At 43.5% G+C, this 27,698-nt stretch overlaps 2 protein-coding genes and 1 long non-coding RNA gene across 6 annotated transcripts in view; 2 read left to right on the forward strand and 1 right to left on the reverse strand.

Annotated features, from left to right (window-relative positions):
- The window catches only part of ERCC5 (ERCC excision repair 5, endonuclease), a 27,173-nt gene extending 14,031 nt beyond the window's left edge, over nt 1–13,142 (forward strand). Inside the window, exons 7-15 of the mRNA XM_065901853.1 lie at nt 44–251; nt 579–1,697; nt 3,735–3,982; nt 4,334–4,453; nt 4,681–4,894; nt 6,549–6,693; nt 9,170–9,370; nt 10,436–10,520; nt 12,178–13,142. Of these exons, the coding sequence (XP_065757925.1) occupies nt 44–251; nt 579–1,697; nt 3,735–3,982; nt 4,334–4,453; nt 4,681–4,894; nt 6,549–6,693; nt 9,170–9,370; nt 10,436–10,520; nt 12,178–12,792 (2,955 nt within the window). The 3' untranslated portion in view covers nt 12,793–13,142. The remainder of the gene's footprint in view (nt 1–43; nt 252–578; nt 1,698–3,734; nt 3,983–4,333; nt 4,454–4,680; nt 4,895–6,548; nt 6,694–9,169; nt 9,371–10,435; nt 10,521–12,177) is intronic.
- On the reverse strand, nt 12,508–27,173 carry LOC136144174 (uncharacterized). The gene is made up of 2 exons (XR_010658498.1): nt 27,040–27,173; nt 12,508–12,709 (listed from the first exon to the last, which is right to left on the reverse strand). It is a non-coding gene; the product is annotated as an uncharacterized lncRNA (long non-coding RNA).
- Nucleotides 17,616–27,698, forward strand: part of LOC136144172 (protein-lysine methyltransferase METTL21E) — a 16,818-nt gene continuing 6,735 nt past the window's right edge. The window contains exons 1-2 of one of the 4 annotated variants that reach the window (XM_065901848.1): nt 17,616–17,779; nt 18,745–18,839. In XM_065901848.1, coding sequence (XP_065757920.1) covers nt 18,770–18,839 — 70 coding nt within the window. In that variant the 5' untranslated portion in view covers nt 17,616–17,779; nt 18,745–18,769. The remainder of the gene's footprint in view (nt 17,780–18,744; nt 18,840–27,698) is intronic. The other 3 variants (XM_065901849.1, XM_065901850.1, XM_065901851.1) reach the window with 3 other exon arrangements.

The following is a 27,698-nucleotide window of genomic DNA, read 5'->3' on the forward strand; positions in this document are numbered from 1 at the left end:
TATTTAATATATGAAATCTTTCTGTTGATTTATTTTGTTTTAGGAGTCCAATGACTTTTCACAGTACCAGCTAAAAGGCTTGCTTAAAAAAAACTATCTAAACCAACACATAGAAAACGTCGAGAAGGAAATGAATCAGCAGCATTCAGGGCAAATCCAAAGGCAGTATGAAGATGAAGGAGGCTTTCTGAAGGAGGTGGAGTCCAGGAGAGTGGTCTCTGAGGACACTTCCCACTACATCTTGATAAAAGGTACCACATACCATCACTTACTTGATGGTTAGAACCCAAAAGTATGTTGCGTCTCTGAATTCTATGAACTCCCACCTGCAGATAATATGAATGAAGCCCTACTTAATTTTTAACTATAATTATTATTAATGTGATGATCTATACAACTTTTAATGTATTAACTAGTACTGTACCAACATACTTTAAAAAATTAATTAGTTCCTAGTTGCTGATTAAATGAGAATTTATAACTTCATCATGAGAATAAGTATATTCTTACTCATCTAACTAGAAGCATGCTGTCACCCTGTAGAATGACCTAGTGACAGTGTTTTCATTTTTCTCAAGGTATTCAAGCTAAGAAAGTCACAGAAGTGGATTCAGAGTCCCTTCCTTCTTGCAGCGAAAACCATAGCAGGGCTTCAGACACAAAGTCATCTCCGTGTGAAAAACTGAAGCCAAAGAAAGAGCCTGACGCCTCCCCGCCCTCCCCAAGAACTTTGCTGGCCATGCAGGCTGCCCTGCTGGGCAGTAGCTCAGAAGATGAGCTGGAGGGTGAGCATCGCAGGCTGTGTGATGTGAAGAGCCCGCCTGCTCCCGCCCCTGAGGGTTCTGTGTCCCCGCTGACCCTCTTGGCCATTCAGAGAGCTCTCGATGATGATGATGAAGATCTGAAAGTGCATGCTGGTGTGCAGACAGAAGGGGCGGGCAGGAGAAAACCAAGACCGCTGGTGAGCAGTTCTGATGAGGAAGCTGCGGAAGAACCTGGAGTGAGAGATGGAGACCGAGAGCTGTTGACGGCAGCGCCTCGCGCTGCCAGTGTGACCCTCACAGAGGACCATGTGACCAACACCAGTGATGAAAAAGAGCGGACAGACTCGGCTCCTTTACCGCGGACTGTCTTTTGTCAAGGCAGTGAGTCTAGCCTTCCAAAAGAACAGATGCCATCTATGCACGCAGTGAAGGAACTCTTTCAGACTGGCGCTGAGTCTACAGCTCAGGATGGAAAAGATCTGGTTCCTTTAGAAAGCACCGTGGTGCCACACGGGGATGCGCCTGGGCTCTGGGGGGGACCAGAGCAGATACCAACACCTCCGACAAGCCCAAGTTCTGGGTCAAGGAGTGGGATGTACACCAAAGTGTCCAAGCCACAGCAGGCTCTTCCCCCCAAGAATAAACATGACACCTCTGTTCTCTCAAGTGATGACGAAACAGGATCTGAAAAACATCCTGCCCCTGACGTCATTGGCACCGCCAGTTTGCAGGACTTGAGTAACACCCTGAGTGTCGCTAGAGAAACAGTAAGTGACTTACGAAATGTGGCATCTGTTAGTGCCCCAGAGCATGAGAATTTCTTGAAAACCATCGAAGAACATGAGACCGTTGAAGCTGCAGGCCAGGGTTTGATTTTGGTGCCCGAGTCCACGGAACCAACAGAAGTAGACTCCGAAGACAGTGAATCTGACGGTAGGTGCTTGTGCTTTCCTAAGAGATAAAGAAAAGCAGGATTTCACACCTGAGCATGGTCTAGGTTCACATTGTTCAGCTGATGAACTAGAGACCCAGAAGGGTCAAGTGGCTTTGCCAGGGACACACAGCTCATAATGCAATCTTGACCTTTCCTGGTGGCTGCTCTTTTTGTTGTACTTAAATTAGGGAGGAAGTGCCCTAGTTGGAGAAGATAAAGGTGAGTTTCCCTTTAATATTTTTAGTTTTTTGTTTTGAAATAATTAGAAAGTTTAAAAATGTTGAAAAAAATACTTCAAAACCTTCTATCTCCCTCACCTAGAACCTCATTACTGGCATTTTACCACATTGGTTTTCCCGTATCTCTCTCTCTCTATATATAAATATGTGCACATGTATATTATATATTTATACACATTTATGTACAGTCAATGGAGAAGGCAATGGCACCCCACTCCAGTACTCTTGCCTGGAAAATCCCATGGACGGAGGAGCCTGGTAGGCTGCAGTCCATGGGTTCGCTGAGTCGGACATGACTGAGCAACTTCACTTTCACTTTTCACTTTCATGCATTGGACAAGGAAATGGCAACCCACTCCAGTATTCTTGCCTGGAGAATCCCAGGGATGGGGGATCCTGGTGGGCTGCCGTCTATGGGGTCGCACAGAATCAGACACGACTGAAGCAACTTAGCAGCAGCAGCAGCATGTACAGTCAAACCTCATTTTTCATATTTGCAAAATTGCCTACTCATTAAAATTTATTCCCTAGCTCAGAGTCCGTCCTCACAGTGGTGTCTTTGTGGTCATCTGCAGACATGCAGAATGACCAAAAACTTGAGTGACCACACTTCCCGGCTGAGGTTGAGCAGGAGACAGTCTGCTTTCTTGGTTCCGCTCCCCTGCAGAGGTGACCAGAGGGTGGAGACTGGTGCAGCATAGACCAGGGAGCTCCAGCTCTGGGGCCATCAGATGGGGCTGGAATCCCAACCCCCACATCTGTTCATGGGGGCGTGCAAACACCCTTGAGCTCACACTCGTGTCTGCAGTTCCTCTCCAGCATCACAGCTCTCACTCCACACTCTGACCTCTTTGTAATTTCCCTGGCTGACAGTGAAGGACCTTCCACTGTCTTCAGTGTATTTACGTATTGGCTCATTCTCTGTAACCACCTCCTGGTCTCCCTGGCCGCCTCCTTGGAGGACGGCTGTCTCCTTGGCCCCAGCCCTCAGCCCTGAGAGCCCCAGGTCCTCTGTCTTGAGTGTGTCCTCAGAGCGAGCCCTTTTCACCTGAAGTAGAGGAAGGGAATTAATCCATAAATGCTTTTTAAAGAGGAGAAGAAACATCGAGAGAGGAGGGAAGGGACGTGGAAGAGGAAGAACTGTTTCTCCTGAGTCTTTCTCCAGGGCTTGCTTTCTTTTTTATTTTTATTTTATTTTTTTATTAGTTGGAGGCTAATTACTTCACAACATTTCAGTGGGTTTTGTCATACATTGATATGAATCAGCAATAGAGTTACATGTATTCCCCATCCCCATCCCCCCTCTCACCTCCCTCTCCACCCGATTCCTCTGGGTCTTCCCAGTGCACCAGGCCTGAGCACTTGTCTCATGCATCAGGGCTTTCTTTCTAAGTCACAGCTTTTTTCTCTGCTGTGTTCATAGTGAAACTGCATAAAAACGTTTTCAGCAAACTCCATAATTGTGTACATACCCTGATAGTTCTTTTTTAATTTTAAAAACAATATTAGTTAACTTAGCATTTTTGTATAAAGCTGATTGTGTAAGTATTGAAAGCTCAGTTCCTAATTTCAAAGACAGTGCCAGTATATCTAGTTGAAGAGGCTTATTTTGAAGTTACAGACACTTACTGCTAAATCTATTTAATACTAATATACTATGGTTATGTGTTTTCTTTTACTTTTAGGTCTTTCCTTTTTAGGGTAGAACACTTTTCAGGACTCTTTGGAAAGCTTTCGATTTCAGGATAACCTGAATGTTTCACTTGTACACACAGTGACCTCATTATTTTGGTACAGGAAGTTTCATCGAAGTGCAGAGTGTAAACAGCAGTGATGAACTTCAGGCCGAGCAACAGGAAGCTTCCAGACCTCCCTCTGGACAAGGCGAGGAGGAACCGACAGGAACTGAGAAGGAAGAAGCCACTGGTGACTCCGAGGGCCTCCCGGGAGATACTTCTGAGAGTGAGGCCGTGGCTACTGAGCAACACGGAGAGACCGAAAAAGATGCAGACAATTCGCTCAACGAGTGGCAAGATATTGATCTGGTAACGTGACATCGTGCTCTCACTCACTGCTAAGGAAGCCGAGTTAAGTAGCGTTTGCGTTTCCCAGGAGCTGCAGGTTGAATCCTTACTAGCTGCTCATACACATCTTCTTGCCCCTCCTGACGGCTCCTTTCTCGCGGAGGTTGCCGGCTGGGATAGTGTCCGTTCCCTGTGTGAGGTAGTGAGGAAACCCTAACAGTTTTACAGACTTGCTCAGAAGCCCAAGTGGAAAGCTTTGTAAGGCCAAACAGCTTACTGGCAACTTTAGTCAGACTAAATGCAGACTTTTTAGAACCAGCGAACTTAACTGGGTTAGTAGTATAGTCGTCTACAAATGAAATTATTTTACAGGATGAGCTGGAAGCTCTGGAGAGCAACCTCTTAACCCAGCAGAACTCACTGAAAGCTCAAAAACAGCAGCAAGAACGGGTGGCCGCTACTGTGACAGGGCAGATGTTCCTGGAAAGCCAGGTGGGTGCACGGCCGGGGCCTCCTTGAACAACACCCGCCATGTCTCTACTGAATCAGACCCCCTGAGGGAACGTGCACTGACTGACACATTTAGGCACGGCCCCCACTTCCAGGGCACGGCCTCCACATCCGGGGCACGGCCCCCACTTCCGGGGCACCGCTCCCACTTCCCGGGGGAGACCAGGTCCAGCTCCTCAGCAGGGCTCATGGTGTGTCTGTCTCTTCAGGAACTGCTCCGCCTGTTCGGCATCCCCTACATCGAGGCTCCCATGGAAGCAGAGGCTCAGTGCGCCATCCTGGATCTGACCGACCAGACTTCCGGAACCATCACCGACGACAGTGATATTTGGCTGTTCGGGGCGCGGCACGTCTACAAAAACTTCTTCAATAAAAACAAGTTTGTAGAATATTACCAGTATGTGGACTTTCACAACCAATTAGGTAAGACTTCAGAGTACGGTTACTTTTTGAAATTTACTTTAGGAATTTATATTATGAATTCTTTCTTTCCAAGGGACTAGTTGGTGTATTAGTAGAAATGGTATGGGGAGACTATATTCGATCCCTGGGTCGGAAAGATCCCCTGGAGAAGGAAATGGCAACCCACTCCATTGTTCTTGCCTGGAGTATGCTATGAACAGAGGAACCGGGAGAGCTACAGTCTATGGAGTTGCGAAGAGTTGGACACGACTGAGTGGCTAACCCTTTCACATACATGTTTTCGTATGATGGTCTTTTGCTTCTGAAGAATAGGATTTTACTGCTTTATTTTAGTTGCACTGGGTCTTTGCAGAAAGCTAAGTGCAGGCTTTCTCTAGTTACGGTGACCGGGGCTACTGTTCACTGTGGTGCATGGGCTTCTCATTGTGGTCGCTTCTCTCATTGCAGAGCATGGGCTCAAGGTGCACGGGCTTTAGTGGTTGTGGCTCCTGGGCTTAGTTGCTGTGCAGCATGTGAGATCTTCCCAGACCAGGGATCAAACCCATGTCCCCTGCATTGGCAGACAGGTTCTTATCCACCATACTAACAGGAAAGTCCAGAATAGGATTGTAAATTCAGAATGAAGAAGTTAAAGCCCTTGTCATGTTTAGATGTTTTCTGCAGTTTCAGTCATCAGACCTGGTTACACTCAATTGGTTACCTGCGCTCTCCAGAGTAAACTGGAGGTGGCAGAGAGGGGAGGCAGGTACGAGTCACTCCCACCGCAATCGTGAGCCTCAGGGTCCTGTGTTATTTCTGGCAGTGATCCCTCATCCTCCCATTCCTTCAGCAAATATATACTGAGTGATTCCTATATGCCAGTTGTTGTTCTTGGCATTGGGAAGTAGGGAAGCAGAGAATAAAACAGTCCAGCAGGAGACACAGATGATGATTAAAAACACATAAATCATAATTTGACAGCGGTGTGAACCAAATAGAAAAATAAAACCACAAAAGAGGCGAGAGTGTCCTGCAGTCACAGGAAGTGTGTGTCCTTTGTGTTCAAACAGGGCTTTACTAATCGTACCTTTGTGGCTGGAGCTAAAGGAGAGAGAAAGCAGGAGCTACAGGTACCTTGGGGTCAGCATGTCTGACAGAGGGATTGGCATGTGCAAAGGCCCTGAGGCAGAAAGAAACCTGGTTGGCATGTTCTGGAGAGGCATGGAGGTGGTTTTGGGCTGAATTGTGTCTCCCCAGAATTCATACGTATAGAGTGGACTTGCCTTGAGTGAGGAGGAGGAACGGTAAGGAGCCGGTTGGGGGACAGTGAAGATCTGGGCCTGTGTTTTTTCTGAGATACCCATGTGACATCCTGGTGGACACTTGGTTATGTGTGACTGTGGTTCAGAGGAGTGGTTTCAGGGAGAGAGCTGCATTTGGGGGTCACAGGTTATGGGGCATTGAAAACTGTGAGGATGGATGAAACGTTAAAAATCCTAATGCAATGTCATTTACAAAAGAGAATCCTATTTCAAATAATGAAACAGATATCTTTGGACATTGGATGAGGATATACACACATATTATCGTTATAAGAAAATAGTTATAAATCTTATGTAATAAATGTTTATAAAACAAAAGATGTAAAAACATGTAGTAATTTTTACTCTTACAGGATTGGACCGGAACAAATTAATAAATTTGGCCTATTTGCTTGGAAGTGATTATACAGAAGGAATACCAACTGTGGGTTGTGTTACCGCCATGGAAATTCTCAATGAGTTCCCTGGACATGGCCTGGAACCACTCCGAAAATTCTCGTAAGTCCTTTGTTTTTTTTTATAATTCTTTTTTAATTTCTTTAGTTCAGGTGTTTATATATAAACACCCAAATTAAACAGGACTATTACTTACATCATGAACTGTCACAGATCATTCTTCATTGGGAAAGTAGGAGGTAACAGTTGGGGTTCTAAAGTTTGTTTTCCCTTTTCTAGAGTTTGAGGAAATCAGAGAAACTTATGTTTAGATTATATTTTTTATCTGAGCTAAAGGATACATAGCCAGTCCTGCAGGATTTCCTGGGAGTGTAAAAGTTACCATTTCATTCCTTCACATATTTTTTAAGGAGCCATAATGTGCCAGACAGTGTGCTGGGCTGGAATAGGAAAGATGGCTGAGTCACAGCCTCTGCGCTTAGGGGCTGCTGCCCTCTGGGGCCAGGGGAAGCGTGCGTGTACTGGTACTTCTGTGCCTGAGCGTGCCAAGGGAGATCGGCCAGACCGGGGAGTGGGAATATATCTCTTAGCTCGTCGATGGCATGAAAAGGGTGAAGAGCAGAAAGACAGAGAGTCACCCTGCTTTCTTCTCTGCTTTCCCTTCTACCCAGACCCTGGCTGATCACTCCCCACTAAAGCAGAGCTACTCCGAGTCTACGGACTGAATTCACCCCAGTTGTGTTGGGTTTGACCTACATAGTATGTTCTTCTTGGATTTGGAGTTGGCTACCAACATTGAAATTGGGGGAGATTTCACAGAAAATTTTGGAGGAAGGGAAATGAGACCTGAAAGTGCTGGGCCCAGATTCTCAAATAGTCCCAAAGCAGAGAAGAGCGATTCCACTCTACTGGGTTGGTCAGGGCCCGAAGCCTTCAGTTTTGTCACAGTCGCTGCCACTCCCTGTCGTCCCCCTGGAGCTCAGCTGATGGGCAGGTCATCATGGCCATCTTTCATCCATGTGTTAAGTGCCTGGGCCGCTTGCTTTAAGGAGGGGTGGTCCTTTTGGTTTGATGAGTTTGCTGTGCCACTCTTCCTAGTGGCAGTCATGATTACTGTGTCAAAGATGAAAATTCACAGACAAGTAGGGGAGGCATAGAGGTATTCTCCCATTGCCCTCTTGGGATATAATATTGGGACAATATTATAGATCTGATGAAGATAGATCTTTTTTTTTTTTTTTTTTCCTTTTGGCATTTCGATCCTGCACAAAGACTGCAGTTTGTCTTTCTTAGCACTAGAGGGCACTGTTGCCTTGGTGAGGGGCCGCACTGGCAGAGACCAAGTCTGTCAGTTCCTAGGACTCAGGATTGAAGCAGTGATAGTTTTTTAGGTTCCATTGAATGAATATATTGGAAAGGGTTATATTTACGTTTTTTAACTTTCATACCTTTTATTTATTCTAAACTGTATAAAATGTTCTGGCTGTTGGCTGCATTACAAACTACCTTAAGTCTCGTGACTTCACACAGCAGTAGTCACAGATTTTGCTCATGAATCCGAAGTTTGATCAGACTGCATGGGGATGTCTTGCCTGCTTCCAGGTGTGTTGGGGGCACCTGAGCTGGGCTGGGGGGCCACTTGAGATGGCCTGCTCCTAGCTGGCGAGTGGAGCTGTCAGCAGAGCTCAGCCAGCAGTGTGGACCGGGGGCCTGGACCCCCTCACCGCATGTCGGCAGCTTTCAAGGCAAACAGTCTGAGAGGCAGAAAGTGGAGACTGCAGTCTCTGAAGGCCTGGCAGAGTCACTTCCTTGGCCACAGAGCCTGCCCAGCTCAAGGGGAGGAACATGGAACCCTGCTTCTTATTGGGCGGAAGGGCCGACATGGGCTCTAACCCACCACAGTGATTTGTACTCATGATGGAAAAATTGAATAAGGAATAAAACATGAAGAAAATTAATAGCTGTATCCTCACTTAGGACATTGCCTAGCACAGAATAAAAGAATAGCTGTTAGTGTTTTTTATTATTGTAAATACTCCTATGTACTTTTTCTCTCTTTCTCCACATATATGTATTTTTCCCAGTATTGGGATCATATTTGATGTAGAGTTGTATTCTGCATTTTAAAAATTTGACAGTCTTCATGGTGTTTTTACATTTTATTAAATATTTTTGGGTTCCTTATTGTAGTTGACTTGAAGTAAATAATACAGATACATTACTTCAACTTGGGCTTTCATGGTGGCTCAGCTGGTAAAGAATCCGCCTGCCAGTGATGGAGATGCAAGAGACACAGGTTCGAACCCTGGGTTGGGAAGATCCCCTGGAGGAGGAAATGGCAACCCACTCCAGTATTCCTGCCTGGAAAAGTCCATGGATAGAGGAGCCTGGTGGGCTACAGATCATGGAATTGCAGAGTCGGACAGGACCGAGTGCACGCATGCGCATACGTTGTTTCATTTTACCCTTGGGAAAGAGAGAGAGGAGTTGTGGCCAAACTTTCAGTTTAGCTTTGTCTGTGGTTCATCAGCTACAAGCTCTCACTGCTTCATGAAGACTGGTCTCCTTTGCCTTGTAGAGAGTGGTGGCACGAAGCCCAGGAGAATAAGAAGATAAGGCCGAATCCATATGACACCAAAGTGAAAAAAAAGTTGCGCAAGTTGCAACTCACGCCTGGCTTCCCTAACCCGGCCGTGGCGGACGCTTACCTCAAGCCTGTGGTGGACGAGTCCAAGGGGTCGTTTCTGTGGGGCAAGCCCGACCTCGACAAGATCAGAGAGTATCCTTTCCCTTCCTCAGACACAGGGAGCATCAAGTCAAATGTGTGTGTTGGTTTAAAACCCACGAAACATGAACTTGGATCACTTTTTTCTTAATATTGCTTTAGCTAAGATGCTCCTTTCCGTTCCTTTCTCTCCTTCATTAAACGTTACCACTTTAACCATCTTAGTGTACTGTTCAGTGATTAGGAAGTACTTTCCCATTATTGTGTAACCGCCATCACCATCCACCCCCATATTATTCTCATCTTCTGAAACTAAAACTCTGTGCCTATTACACACGAGCCCCCGTCCCCCTCCGTGACCCTGGCCACCGCCATCTGCTTTCCGTCTTCGTGACGCTGACCACTCCGTGTATGTTCATCACGTAAGTTACACCGCACTGTGTAGATCTCTTCGCGACTGGCTTATTTCACTTGGCATATCCTCAAGGTTCATCTGACTGTAGCATGTGGCAGACTCTCCTTCCTTTTTAAGGCTGACTACTGTTCATTGTATGTAGTATCGCATTCTGTTTATCCATTCATCTGTTGACGGACACTTGGGTCCCTTCCATGTTTTAGTTATTGTCAATCATCTCTTTAGTTTTAAGGAAGATCTTTATTTGAAATAAATAGTGATAAGCAATCATATTGAAGTGTTTATTCTGAAAGAATAGAAAAGATGATTAGGTTTGTTGTTTTTATTACTATTCTTTTCTTCATATTTAAATAATCACTTGGATAGATATTTTAAAGTTTGCAGTAGTATTAATCTAAACTACATCTTTTTCTCTCAAAGAAATATGTATGATATCAGAAATTTGTTTTTATCCTAGATTAACTTTTTTTTCATAGTCACTTGAGTGTCCTAAAATGAGAGTTGGATGTCTTATCTTAGTGGATATTTATAAGAACATACTGCCATTATGTTGGAGTAATTTATCTTCTTTTACCATTTTAATCTTTATAAATATGAATATCTTTGGAGACATGGGAAGTGGAGTCAAGCATGGGTTGTTTGGACCTTTTTACTTATTGCCTGTAAATATCTTTAAAAACAGTATAAGTCTTAACTGCCTGCATATTTTGTCAGCGGTATTTTGGCTGGAACAGGATGAAGACAGATGAATCTCTGTTTCCTGTATTAAAGCAACTGAATGTCCATCAGGTAATTGTGACAGCTCTTTTCCTAGGTTCAGCATAGAGAATAAAGTTAGTAAGGCTGTGATGGCCAGCTTTTAAAGACCTATTACTTTTACCTTGTGGGGCTTCCCTGGTGGCTTAGATAGTAAGGAATCTGCCTGCAATGCAGGGGACCTGGGTTCGATCCCTAGGTCAGGAAGATCCCCTGGTGAGAATGGCTATCCATTCCGGCATTCTTGCCTGGGGAATTCCATGGACAGAGGAGCCTGGCAGGCTACAGTCCACAGGGTTGCAGAGTCAAACATGACTAGGCGACTGTAAGAAGAGGCCTCCGTATGACCCTCAGTTCCGTTGGGTAGGTAACAGCATCTTGTTTTACCCACGAGTGTGTTCCTACCCACACAGGAACCTCCTCTCACCCCAGAGACAGCCCACAAAATGCACATACAGGTAAATCATTCTGCAGAATTCAGACCAAATCCTGCAGCATACATGTTCGGATTAAGTCCTTTTCCGTTGGGTTGGGTTAATGGTGAAAAAAAGAAAACACAAAGCTGAATTAGGCCGCCTTTCCCGAAAGTCTCGTGCGGTCTGCTTGACGGCTTTCTGAACTGGAGGCCTCGTATGCCCACCCACAAGGAAAGCTAGCCGGCTCAGTGACTGATTACTGCTTAATTTCAGAAGAATTGTTCTGAAACACTGTTCTCCCTTTTCATTGTAGAAGTTAATATAAGTTTATTTCTCTGAAATTAGAAAGTGAAAAAAATAAAATTACAAGTTGTTTGCTTCCTCCAACATAGACGTTAACATTTAGGTCTGTTTTCTCTTATTTTTCCCCTCCTTCCCACATATATTTGTTACCAGACATAATTGCAATTTGATATAAATAATCCCCCCATTCACTGGTTAGGGTAAGTTTGTGTGTGTGTGTGTGTTTTTGCATAGCTTTCATTTTAAATGACCAGATTACATCATTTCGTCAAAGAGATTTAACTTAATTGGTTCACTTCCCGTAGTGGACCTTGAATTTTCAGGTTTTTGTATGTAATGCTGTGATGAACATCAGGCATTTAACTTTTCTCAAACAGCTATTTTTAAGGAATGACTTCCTGAAAGTGGATTTTTAGAACAAAAGTCAAGAATATTTCTTACGATTACTAATATGTAATACTGTGAAGTTGCTTCCTAAAGGTATCATGATGACAGTGTTTTTAAAAGGAAAGAGTAGAATTTAGAAACAGACCCCATGAAATCGTGTTGCTATAAAAGAAGATGATTTTGTCCCTGAAAAATATTTAACTCTCTTTGAATCCTGACGAAGGGATTTCTTACTTGATATGTGGGCAGAAGGATTAGTTGACAGAGGTGGTACTTTCAAGTATGATCTTGAAAGTAGAATTTACTGCCAGCATTCATTTGGGAGAGATGGACTTTTTGTTTTTTCATTCTCTTCCCTTTTTAAAAATATTTATTTTTAATTGGAGGATAATTGCTTTACAATGTTATGTTGGGTTTTTGCCATACATCAACATGAATCAGCCATAGGCTCACCCTTTTGAGAGAGAATGAATTGATATTTTCTGAAAGAGTCATCCAGTGCCACTAATCATAAGGTGGGATTCTTTGATTTGCTTTGGAAAGTTTACTTCCTTGTCTGATTGATTATTATTTCATTTTTTTAGACACAGCTCCGAATTGATTCTTTCTTTAGATTAGCCCAACAGGAGAAACAGGAGGCTAAGGGCATTAAGAGCCAGAGACTTAACAGAGCTGTGACATGTATGCTGAGAAAAGAAAGAGAAGCAGCAGCCAGTGAAATAGAAGCAGCTTCTGTTGCCATGGAGAAAGAGTCTGAGTTCCTTGATGAGGAGAAAGGAAAAACCCAGAAGAGAGGCACAGCAAATAGATGGAAAGAACCATCCAGCCCGAAAAGAAAGAGGCTTTCGGATTCTAAAGGAGGGAACGGCACCGGTGGGTTTTTGGGGGAGGCCTACCTCTCGCAGTCGTCCGAGGCCTCTTCAGGTGAGGATGCGGAGTACTTCCCCGCGATGGGCGTGCAGAGGGCGAAAGCACCCGGGGGGTCCAGAGCCCACGCGTCAGCTGCACAGAGCGCCCCGCAGCCTGCTCCCCAGAGGGACGGCGGGACCACCACGAGCAGCTCCAGCGACGACGACGATGGAGCGGGCGCGAAGCCCGTGCTGGTGACGGCCAGGCCTGTGTTTGGGAAGAGAAAGGGGAGACGGAGAAGCACGAGAGGAAGGAAGTGGAAAACCCAAATACCCATGCAGGCTCTGTAGTTGGGTACAGCTTAACGTTTTGTGATGAATTTGTTGCAGGGAAATAATAAAATTCAGAGTATTTGCACAGTCTTTGTTGTGTGGCTTTTAAAAACATGGACGTTAAGCTGGACAGTTACTTATTTTCTTTAATATGTTACCTTTTTCTAGTGTTTTCCACTTCATTGAATATTTCTTTGTATCTACAGGCCTCATCTGCTCATGTTTCTAGTATTATGCAATGTCGATGCTTTCTAACTTAAAAAGGGAAAAGGGGTTTCAGTTGATCAGTACTTACTCGCTGTATGTTCCCTCTGACTTTCCAACCAAGATGAGAATAAAATATATTTCTGTTTATATCCATTTCATTTATGTAAGCATTACGTATGTGCATGCATGCTAAGTCGCCTTAGTCATGTCTGACTCTTTGCGACCCGCTGGGCTCCCCCATCCATGGGATTCCCCAGGCAAGAATACTGGAGTGGGTTGCTGTGCCCTCCTCCAGGGGATCTTCCCAACCCAGGGATTGAACCCGCGTCTTTTATGTCTCTTGCATTGGGAGGTGGGTTCTTTACCACTAGCACCACCTGGGAAACCCCTTATATAAGTATTTTTATGTTTTTATGTTTATGTTTGCATTCATTTATGTTTACATTCCAGCGCAGCTTTTCAAATACTTGGACCACAGCTGCTGCATATTTTTGCTCATTCCTTCTTTCTTTCTAATTTGAAATACATCTTCTGCTTTAGCCTCCTCTAAAAGCTTTCTTCTAAAATCAACACTGACTTCCACATAAAATCTTTTCTTTTTTTGTGTGTGATTTTTTTAATTTATTTTTTTATTAAAGGATAATTGCTTTACAGAATTTTGTTTTCTGTCAAACCTCAACATGAATGAGTCATATATACACATATCCCGTCCCTTTTGAACCTCCCTCCCGTCTCCCTCCCACTCCACTCCTCCAGGTTGATACCAAGCCCCTGTTTGAGTTTCCTGAGCCAGACAGCAAATTCCCGTTGGCTATCTGTGTTACATATGGTAATGTAAGTTTCCATGGTACTCTTCTCATACATCTCACCCTCTCCTCCCCTCTCCCCATGTCCATAAGTCTATTCTCTATGTCTGTTTCTCCACTGCTGCCTGTAAATAAATTCTTCAGTACCATTTTTCTAGATTCCAAAATAAAATCTTTCCTTAATGCTGCTTTTCTCTGGAGATATTTTAAATAGAACAGTTTTGGGTAAGGGTTGGGAAGAGGGACTTTAACTTTTTCCTGTTATTCTGTCATTTCTCCAAGCTACTTAAAATTGAGAGTTTTCTTCATATGTGTTTGTAGGTAAAACAGCAGTAGTTTTGCTGAAATGTAATCTTGTTGCCTTGATAACTTAAATTTGTCCTGCATTGCAGTAGCTGGAGTGAACACCAAGCTGCTGTAAGCAAGACGTGTTCCTATATGTGTGAACCGCTATTTCCCTGGTGGCTCAGAAAGAACCTGCCTGCAATGCAGGAGACCCAGGTTCGATCCCTGGGTCAGGAAGATTCCCTGGAGAAGGAAATGGCAACCCACTCCAGTATTCTTGCCTGGAGAATCCCATGGACTGAGGAGCCTGCTGGGCTACAGTCCATGGGGTCTCAAAGAGTTGGACATGGCTGAGTGACAAACACGTGTACTTTCAAGTAAGCTGAGACACCACCTCTTCCTCAGCAGTCAGGCCAGTCTGGGCTGGTGAGGCAGGTGAGCACCTTGAGGTCATGCAGGGTCCAGGTTCGGCCGTCCCCTGGGTACTGTACTGCTTCAGCAGTCTATACTGGTCACGGATGTGTCTGCAGTTCAACCTCCTCAAAGAGGAAAGAACCATGGTCCTGGGTAAGCAGGATGTCTTATGTTAAAGGTGACTAGAAAAATCACTTCCCGTCCCCATCCTGTTGAACTGAACTGACCATATTCTTCAGTGTATACTCGACATACTCAGAAATGTAATCTCTACCTGGGCTGTATATCCAGAAGGAGGAAAAATGGGTATTCAGAACTATTAATAGAAGACCTAAATATGCTTGCAAAAATCCTGTTTACTCAGTCCGTATGCTAATAAAGATGTATGCATGCTCACATCTTGATTCTTTGTGACTCCATGGACTGTAACCCATCAGGCTCCTCTGTCCATGGGATTCTCCAGGCAAGAATACTGGAGTGGGTTGCCATTTCCTTCTCCAGGGGATCTTCCCAACCCAGGGGTTGAACCCACATCTCCTGTGTCTCCTGTATTGGCAGGTATATTTTTTACCTCTGAGCCCCTGGGAAGCCCCATGCCAGTAAAGATAGAAGTCTGGGGAAAAAAAGACATCAAACACCATTATTATCTTACGCCATAAGTACAGTGTTCACAGGACCGTTTGAGAGTATATCCTTTATTCCCTCTAAACCCTGTGACCAAGGTAGATCCTTTATAAGGGAAGAAACAAGTTTCAAAGTCTTATTATAACCGACTTTACCAAATTCACCCATCTAATAGGAAAACACTGTGACCTGAACCCAAATCTAATTCAGAATTCAGGGTGCTCTTTTACCTATAAAATAGGTTACTTGTTTAAGACAAATAGCAGCATAGCAAATTTATCATTTTTCAAAGCAAGTTTGGATACCTGTAACTTCTTTAGCATGGTGACCATCCTATACTTTCTCTGTAAATTTATATTTCAACTTATCAATCTTTTCTATAGCTTTCTCTACGTTTGCTGTTAAACCCGTTATAGAGATTTTTATTTCATTTATTCTATTTGATTCATTTTTATAGATTTCAGTTTTCTGGTATAATTCTTTTCCTCTGTTTTCTGTAATATCTTAATCACAGTTACTTTAAAATCTGTGTCAAACAATCCTGATATCTAGGTTACCTGTGGGTTTGTTTCTGTTGTCTGTTTCTCGGTATGACCAGTAAATTTTGAGTGAATGCTGGACATTATGTATAAAAAATTGTAGATGTTGTGAGTCCTCCTCTAGAGGGGATTCCAGGAGGTATTTTGGCAGGAAGCAGAGGGGAAGATCACCTTACTTTAACCAGGGCTGAGTGGATTCAGGGCTGGTTTGCAGTCTTTGTCACACTCCATCTCCTAATTTTCCTCCATCCCTAAAAAGTAGTTTTCCACAGGTACCAAGTGGGATATTTCTTCTTTTGAACTTTTGTTCTGTTTTTAGCCGCTTTATACTTGGAAAATTAGCATCTTGCCCTGAACATCTTCCTAAGCAAATAATCTTGAGTGAAGAGTCCCTGTTGTGTTGCTGTAAGCTACTTAGAGCTGGAGGCAAAAGTCTCTCTGTACCTCCCCCCCCCAAAAAAAAACAGTTCAATATAACCAAAATAATCATTGTCATCATGTCTGTTCAGATGATTTAGAGATTCTGCCTCTCAGGAAATCCAAGAAACTGAGGTTTCTTGATCTTTTAAATAACTTGTGGGAGTGGAGTATTACTCAGCCATAAAAAGGAACACATGTGAGTCAGTTCTAATGAGGTGGATGAACCTAGAGCCTATTATACATAGTGAAGTACGTCAGAAAGAGAAAGATAAATATTATATATAACACATATATATGGAATCTAGAAAGATGATACTGATGAGTTTATTTGCAAGGCAGCAGTGGAGAAATAGAAAACAGACTTATGGACGCGGGGAGAGGGGAGGAGAGGGTGAGATTTATGGAGGGAGTACCATGGAAACTTGCATTATCTTGTGTAAAATAGCCAATGGGAACTTGCTCTATGTCTCAGGGAACTCAAACAGGGGCTGTATATCAACCTAGGGTGGGATGGGGAGGGAGGTTCAACAGGGAGGGGGCATGTGTATACCTGTGGCTGATTCAAGCTGATGTTTGACAGAAAATAGCAAAATTCTATAAAGCAATTATCCTTCAATTAAAAAATAAACTAAAAAATAATTTGTGGGAAAAGACAGGTGGTTTTTATTCACTGAATAATTCTTCATTCTTGTTTTAAAAAGATCCAAAAAAAAAAAAAAAAAGCTTGTCCTCTGCCCAGGGTTAACTGCCTGTGAATAATTGTTTTCATCATTTAAGATTTTGCAGTTTCCAGAATGTTTTTTTGTGTACCATATTCATCTCATAGATATTATGTGCCTTTTCTATCTCTGTTTTATAGATGAGGAAGCCAAGAAACACGCTAAGTCAGTGCCTAAAATCACAGGTCAATTATTGACAGGAGTGATTAAAATCAGGCTACCAGACCACGAGTCCTGTCCTATCCACTGTCGTGAGCTCCATCCATCATAATATGTGAAGTATTTCTTAGAGGCTGTACCGGCACTCCTAAGTTTAACTTTGCAGTATTGTAGGGTTTCGTTACCTGCTAATAACTTCTTCTTCAGGCTGTTTCCTGCTGTCGCGGGAGTTAATATATACTGAGTTGCAGCCCTACATGCACGTGAGCATGAGGACAGGCTACATACTCCCTCCGCCGGCCTCTTCACTCCCAGTGGGAAGCAGCTGCGGTAACCTAATCCCTGCGGTCAGGGCGCTGCAGCACACGCCCTCCCCAGCCTTCTGGGGCAGTTGTCCGAGGCTAAAAATGGCCTTCACCCCGACAAGGTGACCCGGAAAGCACGCGGCCTCCGTGTCACAGGACGTCAGAGCTGCGGACGCTCAGATAACTCTGGGCACCCAAGTGACAGATGATCACTTGGCCCGCATCGCCTTCACTCTTTTGCAGGAGTTGAAGCCTGCCCGCTGGCTCTCGCTCTGGGCACGAGACGCCCGCGTGGAGTGTGCCTGCTTACTTTCTCCGGCCCCTTATTTACGGGCGTCGCAGCCTCGCTGCGCGTCTCAGAGGCCGTGCAGACGCAGCTGCCGGGCTCAGACCCGCTGCCAGCGCGTACAGTAGTCAGCTGCAGAGCTCGGGCGCCTCTCGCGCCATCAGAGGGTCTCGGCAGCAAAGACAAGGTCGTGGACGATCCTTTCTAACCTTCTAGAAACTCAGCTAACTCGTGTACGTAGGTATGTCCAGATTTCACGTTTAGTAAACGCTGACCTGCAGGCGGACGGGTGTCGTAAAGACCGCGTCCCTTTAATGGAAGAGAAACTAAATCGGGAACAAACGGGGTGACCCCTTTCGCTCTTGTTCAGCTCTGTGACCTCAGGGGCATAATATAACCTTTGATTTTCCTCCTTTGTAAACTGTAAGGAAAACAATCTGTCTCCTAACTTACTGAGGCATATTTTAAAGAAAGATGTGGTGACTGTGACGTGTTTTAGGAGCCTGGTAGAAAAGGAGTGAATGCTAATTCATGGTTGTACAGTGATTATTAAAGGATTCAAAAACTGGTGCTTAAAACGTCAAATTGTTGTTTTCCAAAGTTGGAACTACAGCTTACTTAAGCTCATTCATTCACAAGATGTGCTTTGTTTGAGAGGCATACAATACTTGAATTCCTTTCCTTTTAAATATCTTTGCTGAGATGGTATGGATTTTTTTTTTTTTTTTAAAGAAGTCAAAAAAGAAAGCGTTTGGTGGTTGGGCTATTTGACCTTGGGTACAGGCTGAGGACCACTGGTGGCAGCAACTTTGCGTCAGTTGCTATGTAGGGAGGTTTGTTTTGGATTAATGCTATGGTGCTCACTACACTGAGTGGAACCGTTCCTCTCCCAATGTTTTAATCGCCTCTTAAGTTTTAGGATTGCTCTCTGACTAGTTACTATGAAGATGAGGGCTTTCTTTGTGATAGCTGAGGTGGCTCTGGGGAAGAATGTTTCTTCTTCCAAGAACTTCTAAAATTTCTGACCCTGAATTTTAGTTGGTCCTAGATAGATTGTGTTTTAATGCTCTTTTTAAAAATCATGATTTCTTAATAAGATATTTTAATATAATTTTCTCTACTGTATTTGATGGTAAATTTTATTAGGTAATTATGAGAGCACTTAAAGCACATATTGAATTAATTATTACCATTTGATATCTTAAGGTATTATTTGTCTAGTTTTCAAGAAATGATCAAGAAAGCATCAATATATTGCCATCCATTAGCTAATCACTTAATGGAGCCAGAGGTTCAAAAAGGTAAATTATTTTATGTTTCTTTATGTAATTTGACCAGTTTTAAGAAGACAAAACAACTAACAATATAAATGCTAATAACCTTTACAGCGTTCACTGATGTCATAAAGAGAGCTAGGCCTTTTTATTAATCGCATGTATATCTGTGCTTGTGTTTGCTAACCTGTGACTGTCTCTAACAATGTTTGTTGTCTCCTGCTATACCTGATGATACATTTGAGATAATTCTGACAGGTAATAAATCAAGTATATAGACTTGCTAGGTATTAATAGAGGTTTTTTTTTTAATCTGCAAAAGTGGAATAAAAATTTTCCCCAGATGCTACATGCTAAATACGTGATTGTGATTTCTTAGTTATTTCTTTTCAGACAGGAAGATTGCAAGAGAGATAAAAATAGTCTTATGGTTTTTACAGTTGCTTCCATGAAAGTTGACTTTAGACTATAAAATATTTCTAGCCTATGTTTATGGTCCCTCTGATGTATTAATTAGAGGCAAACACATAGTGTAATTTGACCTCTTTTGACCTCTTGTGGTAAGGAGAATTTAAGGTCAAATTCTACTACCAGTGGGAGATATTTGGATTTCAGCCACTGTTTTTTTTACATCATCCTAAATAGATTATGTAATTTAACTGTTCCCATTGCCTTGAGATAAAAAGTTCAGATAGGGACTTCCCTGGTGGTCCAGTGCTAGGACTCCACACTATCAGTGCAGGGCCCCAGGTTCAATCCCTGGTAGGGAACTAGATCCCACGTGCTGCCACTAAAGATTCCACATGCCGCAGCTAGAAGCTCCTGCCTGCTGCAACTAAAGACCCTGCATGCTGCAATGAAAATCAAAGATCCTGCATGCAGCAACTAAGACCCAGTGCAGTCAAAAATAAATAAAAATTAAAAAGTGCAGACATAGGCTCTTGACATAGACTAGAAGAATTATTACCATATTTCTATAGAACAGTTGTACAAACTTAATTGTCTAGATTTCCTTCTCTCTCTGTAACAACCTACACACTTTGGATATTTTCTAACGACTGTAGTCCTGTTTCTTCCCTCCCTTTTTAGGCGTACCAGGTGGCCTCTGCCTGGGTGAGCATCATTAGGCCAAGAGAGCTGGGTGTGTGCCCAGTGTTGGCAGCCTGCATGGCTTAATCGTGAATGGTTTAACTGTAGTAATTTTTGCAAATCTAAACACTTAAAGTCATAATCACTTTAGAGAATCCGACCATTTAGATGATTTGAATGGAGATGCGATTTCTCTGCAGTTCAGGAATAAAATCTCATCACTATCATTACCATCAGCAACAAAGCTTGGCTTCCCCTATGCATATGGTAATTTGGTGAATTACAAAAGATATGGAAGAAGTTCAAGGTAAGGTGCAGACAGAACTAGTATGAAAATATTTTACAACGTGAACAAACACAGCCCATAATAATCATCCACATAGCCAACTGAAGCTCTCAAAATACATTCACAGGCATGGTGCTGAGGGGATTAAGAGTGTGGGGCAGAGTTACATGGCATTTTACTGGAGAAGCTTTCATAACCAGTAGAACACTCAGTTCTCAAGTATGAAGGGTATTGGCTTTTCCCGATCTAGCTCTTTTATACCTGGTTATCTTGTGCTTGGAAAGGATGGAGCAAGCCCATAGCCCAGTGCTTCTAACTCAACCCTGGCCTGAAGATCCAAGAATTATAGGGTAGACTTAGTTATGCACAGAGTTAGGACTATAGTGAATGCTGAAAATTCCTCTGTCTTTGGTTTCTAAGGAGACGTGGGTTTGATCCCTGGGTCAGGAAAATCCCCTGGAGAAAGAAATGTTAACTGATTCCAGTATTCTTGCCTGGAAAATCCCACGGACAGAGGAGCCTGGTGAACTGCAGTCCATGGGGTCGCAAGAGTCAGACATGACTTAGTGACTGAACAACAACAAATGGTTTCTAACGCTCCATTATATCTAAACCGTCTAAGACCACATGCACGTCAACTGTGCCAAATCTTAGGTGGCATACCCTTGTCAACAGCTGCTCTCCAGCTGTTAGCACACATAGCCATGTGTTATAAAGGGTTCCCTCAGGGTCCGCAGCCTTGGATCAGGTTCATCCTCACCCAAGGCACCATGATGCCTGTGCACAGTGACCCCCAAACCTGCCCGTCCAGCTGCCTACCTGATGTCCTCTGTTCTGCTTTGCGTTGGTTCAGTCCCTTCAAGAGGCTGATGCCAGGATCGGACTAAGCATGCCTGCGATTTACAGGGGGGGGTGTTTGCGAAGAGCCTTCCTATCCCAGGTGGCGCTGGTGGTAAAGAATCCCACCTACCAGTGCAGGAGACACAGGAGACGTGGGTTCAATCCCCAGGTTGGGAAGATCCTCTGGAGAAGGAAATGGCTACCCACTCCAGTATTCTTGCCTGGAGAATGCCACGGACAGAGGAGCCGGCGGGAGTCATGGGGTGGCAAAGAGCTGGACACAACTAAGTGCAGTTCCCATCATAAGCAATACTGCCTTAGTATAGGAAGAAGAAAATTTGAGTAATTCTACTGCTGTTTAAGAAACATACCAAACTGTAGTCTGAGTTAACGTTGATATACTAATTGGAATACCAGAGTACACAAAGTTACTAATGAGAGAATCATCTATCAACACATTTTACATGTTTAAAAAGTAATCTGGATAAATATCTGCTAGATAGGACTAATCAATGTTCCAGATATTGAATAATAGCCCTTAAACACAGTAATCTGCCTCAGTCAGTTCAGTCAGTTCAGTCGTTCAGTCGTGTCTGACTCTTTGTGACCCCGTGAAACGCAACACACCAGGCCCCCCGTCCAACACCAACTCCTGGAGTCCACCCAAACTCATGTCCATTGAGTCAGTGATGCCATCCAACCATCTCATCCTCTGTCATCCCGTTTTCCTCCTGCCCTCAATCTTTCCCAGCATCAGAGTCTTTTCAAATGAGTCAGCTCTTTGCATCATGTGGCCAAAGTATTCAGCTTCAACATCAGTCCTTCCAATGAACACCCAGGACTGATCTCCTTTAGGACGGACTGGTTGGATCTCCTTGCAGTCCGAGGGACTCTCAAGAGTCTTCTCCAACACCACAGTTCAAAAGCATCAATTCTTCTGTGTTCAGCTTTCATTGTAGTCCAACTCTCACATCCATACATGACTACTGGAAAAACCATAGTCTTGACTAGATGGACCTTTGTTGGCAAATTAATGTCTCTGCTTTTTAATATGCTATCTAGGTTGGTCATAACTTTCCTTCCAAGGAGTAAGCGTCTTTTAATTTCATGGCTGCAGTCACCATCTGCAGTGATTTTGGAGCCCCCAAAATAAAGTCTCTCACTGTTTCCACTGTTCTACATCTCTTTGCCGTGAAGTGATGGGACCAGATACCATGATCTTCGTTTTCTGAATGCTGAGCTTTAAGCCAACTTTTTCACTCTCCTCCTTCACTCTCATCAAGAGGCTCTATAGTTCTTCACTTTCTGCCATAAGGGTGGTGTCATCTGCATATCTGAGGTTACTGATATTTCTCCCGGCAATCCTGATTCCAGCTTGTGCTTCCTCCAGCCCAGTGTTTCTCATGATGTACTCTGCATGGAAGTTAAATAAGCATGGTGACAATATACAGCCTCGATGTACTCCTTTTCCTATTTGGAACCAGTCTGTTGTTGTTGTTCCAAATTTGCCTCAGATATCTTCAAAACTCAGGGTTGAATGTCAAGTTTGAACATCACTTGTTGCCCTCCAAGGAGGAGTCTACCACTGCCTTGCTAGCCCACAAAAGTCACACACGGCTCCTAGACCCGAGGCTTGCTGCCTCGCTGCAGACTCGTGTGCGTCTTTTGTCTAGATGATTAGGACTTCCAATTCACTTCTAACGTAACCTCCTCTGCTGCCCCAAGAAGGAAATTCTCAAATATCAAATTCGTCGGGGTCAGTTCTCCTCCTCATGATAGTCATTGGCTCCTGCTCACTGTAGAAGAAAGGTCAGTTCTGCGCTCGGGTCATCCCCGCCTGCCTCTTCCGGCTCGCTTCCGACCCCAGCCTGTACACCAGCTCGCGATCCCCCTGGCTTGCGGGGCCTGCCTCCACACCCCGGCGGGCGCTGCGTCTGTCTCCCCGACCTCCCGCCCGCCCTTCCCTGCCTGGCAGCCCTCGTCTTCCCTCTGCCGCGTTTCAGATGTCTCCTCCTGAGGATGCTTCTCCTGATCCGGCCAAACGGCGGGGCTTCCCATCGCTCACCAGAAGTATTTCTTTTATCCCACGGTGGTACTGTTCCAGCAGCAGGCTCTGGGTACAACTATATTTGGTTCTACCCCACCCCCAACTGGAAGCTGAGCAGTCTCAGTGAAAAGTGAATTTTCTTTCTTTGGCAAATGTATCGATAGTTACCATTTGAGCCACTTAATGAAAGTTGCAGCCTCTTGTATAACACAGGGAGCTCAGCCCGGTGCTCTGTGATGACCCAGCTGGGTGGGATGGGGGTAGAGTGGGAGGGAGGCTCAAGAGGGACGGGATATATATGTGTATATATACACACGTGTGTGCTAAGTCGCCCAGTCCTGGCTGACTCTTCGTGACTCTATGAACTGTAGCCCACCAGGCTCCTCTGTCCGTGGGATTCTCCAGGTGGGATTCTCCAGGCAAGAATACTGGAGTGGGTTGCCATTCTCTTCTCCAGGGGATCTTCCCAACCCAGGGATTGAACCCATGTCTCTTATGTCTCTTGCATTGGCAGGAGGGTTCTTTACCACTAGCATCACCTGGGAAACCCCCCCACCCACCACACACACACACGCATATACATATAAAGGTTTACATACACACACATATATATATATATACTTACAAATGATTCATGTTGTACAGTGGAAACTAACACAGCATTGTAAAGCAATTACCCTCCAATTAAAAAATACATTCTGGTGAAAAAATTACAGCCTCTATATATTCTTGAAACTAAGCAGACATCCAGACGAAAAAAAAAAAAAAACCATTTGTGAAAACAGCATAAAGGAATCAGCTTTAACATAAGGGCCTGAGAACTTGACATTGCTGAGCCTTTCAAAATTCTAGTTTTCAGGTTTACCTGTGACCATTCACTAATCTGAAAATATCTTTAACATCTTTAAAAAAACTCTCTAGGTATTTCTAAGAAGCACATGACATTCATCTTTGAATAGAAGATTCTATTGAATGACAGTCTCTTTCATTTAGTTGAGGGGTTTTTACTTTAAATTTTGCTGACAGGTCTTCATGACAGCCCTCAAATGGAAGCTTAAATTCACTTGTCATAGCTGTTAAAGAATTTTTTTTTTCATGTATTTCTGTGATCTGACCCTTCCATCTATTATTGCTGTTATTGACCTTAAAAGTATAAAAGAGAAGAATACAGAGAGAACCTGCATTTTTGAAGGCTTGTTGCAATCCAGCCTTGAAAGCCAATTCACTGTTGAATTTTCCTCTTAAGAAAATCATCATTGTAACGTGGCAGAATCTTGCTAATTTTTACTTTGTAATTGAAACCGCTCTAGTTCTCCAGAGGACAAGAGCACCTGGTAGATTTTATTCATGATCAGCAAAGATTTAATAGCAGGAAAATGGTGTTAAGCCTTTATTGTATCAAAAGGATTAAGACAGATATGCCTAAAATTGCAACATAATTGTAATGGTTTCTTGATTATGTTTTATTTATAATTTGTTTTAATATTTGTTTCAATATTAAATTCATTAATAATAACGCTATAAGATTATAGTAGATAGCTTATATACCTTACAGGTATAGGACTTCCCTGGGAGCTCAGATGGTAAGGAATCTGCCTACAATGCAGGAGACCTGGATTTGATTCCTGGGTTGGGAAGATCTTCTGGAGAAGGAAATGGCAATCCACTCCAGTATTCTTGCCTGGAGAATCCCATGGACAGAGTAGCCTGCTGGGCTATAGTCCATGGGGTTGCAAAGAGCTGGATGCAACTGAGCGACTAACACACACAGGTTTAGATATCAGAAGTTTTCTGCTTTTCATGTAGGGAAGCCAAAATTCCACATATTGTGCAGCATTTCCTAGTTTTAGTTATTTGTCCTGGGGCTGAGTGCTAGATTACAAGGCAGGAATATGTGTAGAAAATTGTTCTTTGGAAGTGTAAATTAGAATTCTGTTGTATGATAAGGCTATTAACTTTTTGAGAAAAGTGCTCTTCGTGTCTTTCCTAAAAACCAAAGAATATCCAATAATTCATTGACCTTCTCAAGATTCAATCCCATAATCAACAAATAGTCAGACATACTCTTTGGGGACCTGTTCTTTGTGTATTATGTTTGGAACATAGATTTCCCCGTTTTATTACAACAAGGCAATGTTAGGGATGCCCTGTAAAAGTACAACTTTTCCGTTAGATTCCTGCCCAATGGCTCTTGTCATCAACCTTGAAACGGATGGTGATATTGCTAAAACACTGCGTGCGTGCTAGTCCATGCTAAATTGATTCAGTCTCGTCCGACTCTTTGCAACTGTAGCCTGCCAGGCTCCTCTGTCCATGGAATTCTCCAGGCAAGAATCCTGGAGTGGGTATCCATTTCCTTCTCCAGAGGGTCTTCCTGATCCAGAAGTGGAACCGGTGTCTCCTAATGACCCCTGCATTGGCAGGGGGTCCTTTACCACTCGTCCCACCTGGAAGCTCCTGTCTTTTAATTTAAATAAATAACTGTTCTTGAAATTGTTAGCCCTGGGAGTTCCCTGGTAGCCCAGTGTTTAAGACTTGGTGATTTCGCTTCCACGGGCTGGGTTCAATCCCTGGTCAGGAAACTAAAACCCTGCAAGGCTTGAAGCAAGGCCCCACCCCCCCTCCAATTTTTTTTATCTCAAAATCTTTAAATAGAATTTAATGCTAAAAAAACAGCAAAGTTTTGCCTTTTTTTTTTTTTTTTTTTAAATTTGGCTGGGCCAGGTCCAAGTCGCTGCTTGTGGGATCTAGCTCCCTGAGCAGGGATTGAACCCAGGCTAGGGATCAATCCTAGGAGCCCAAAATCTTAACCACTGGACCACCAGGGAAGTCCCTGAAGTTTTAAGCTGGATGTGATATTGTGTGTGTGTGTGTGTTTGCTTTTAAAATCCCATGTATTACATTTGGACAAATAATTTTAAATACCCAAATTCAGTATATTTTGATTTCCTGCTATCAATTATGGAATATTTTTTTATGAGTGTCCTTTCCTATGGAATGACTGATATTCATATAGTCTTTAAATTCAAAGGAGAATACTAATATAAAATACTGTCAGTTACAGCCTGACAGTGTTTGCTATAGGATGTGTGGTCATCCTAGGTGCATAACTAATTTCGAATGACCATGTACAATGGTAGAATTGTGTTCTTTTAGGGTGTATATGCAATTAATCCCTGGGTAAAGAGTCTGCCTGCAATACAGGAGGCCCTGGAGTCTCAGGTTCAATGTTGGGAATCTGGGTTGGGAAGATCCCCTGGAGAGGAAATGGCAACCCACTCCAGTATTTCTGCCTGGGAAATCCCAGAGACAGAGGAGCTTGGCAGGCTACAGTTCATGGGTCACAAAGGGTCAGACATGGCAGAACAACTAAACAACCACCTCCACCACAACAACACGCAATTAGCAGTGGTTGTTGTTTCATGAAATCTCTTGGAAGATCCTTTAATTTGGAGTGGTAAGTCATTTTTTTTTATTACATAATATATTCACATATGTATTTTTAATCTCATTTCCTTATAGAAGTAAAAATGTGGCCATTCTTGAAAAAAAATGACTAGTTCTATTTATTTACATTTGTTATTGCACTGCAGTTCTTAAGACAGCAGCGCTGATCTGGTCAACCAAGCTCCAAAAGAAAGTGCAAAGTCAGAGATGGTGGTGTGGTAGACACTCAGCGACAAAGTTTTAATGTCAAAGACTGGAATCCTGGGGGTGCTCCTGGGATTTCTTGTGCTCTAATCCCCAGTACCTTAGGTGACTTGTCAAAGAAGTGCTGCATTTATAAGGAGTTTGCAAGGAGGCCCAAGCAGGCACATTCAACTAAAGGTCAAGGAAGCAATTAAAGTTCTCAGCTTTCCCCTAAAGAACTTCCGCAGCCCTCTGCTGTCCCCCCAGCTTCCCATCTTAGCAAGGCAAGTGAATCTAGCAAAATGAAAGTTAAAGTTCAAATACAACGTCATTACCAATATCACTTGGTTCCTGGAGCTCTTCTTGAATGTGAGAGCGTGCTGTTGTTTCAGGAGGAATACAGTGGAATATGTTAGAAGAGGTGTCTCTTGCTTAAGACTGCGTTTTTCAGCAGTTTGTTTTCTCTGCATCTCTGCCAAGGTCAGTGTGAGTGCTGGTGGGGGTGGGAGGGTGGCCTGGCCGTGGAACGCGGTGAGGTTAGAGTCCTTTGGAGAGTGCTTGGTTCTGTCTGGGTCTGTTCAGGGATCACAGAGTTTAGGACAGGAAATCATCTTGGCTCAAGTCCCTGCTGGATTGCGGCCCCTGAGGGAATCTTCCAACAAGGGCAAACTTCATCTCCTTCTTGCCACTGTGCTCCCAGAATGCTACGGAATGATGTTACTGGAGCTCATGGGACAGTTTGGCAACTATTGGGTGGTTCAGAAAGTTTGTTCGAGTTTTTCAATAAGATGCTATGGAAAAACCTTTTGGCCAACTCAGTACATCTTCTCTTAGGACTCAAGGACTCAAGACAGCCTCTCACCCCTGTTTTTGCCTCAATGCCATGGAGAAACTGCAAAATCTCCTGGGGCTTTGAGCCCAGCATTTTTAAAACTGCTGCCAAACTCCTCATTTTTTTTTTTTTTAAACATTTGTATGTTTCCCCTTTCCTAAA

This window comes from Muntiacus reevesi, chromosome 11 (assembly GCF_963930625.1).
Source record: "Muntiacus reevesi chromosome 11, mMunRee1.1, whole genome shotgun sequence".
Classification (NCBI taxonomy): domain Eukaryota; kingdom Metazoa; phylum Chordata; class Mammalia; order Artiodactyla; family Cervidae; genus Muntiacus; species Muntiacus reevesi.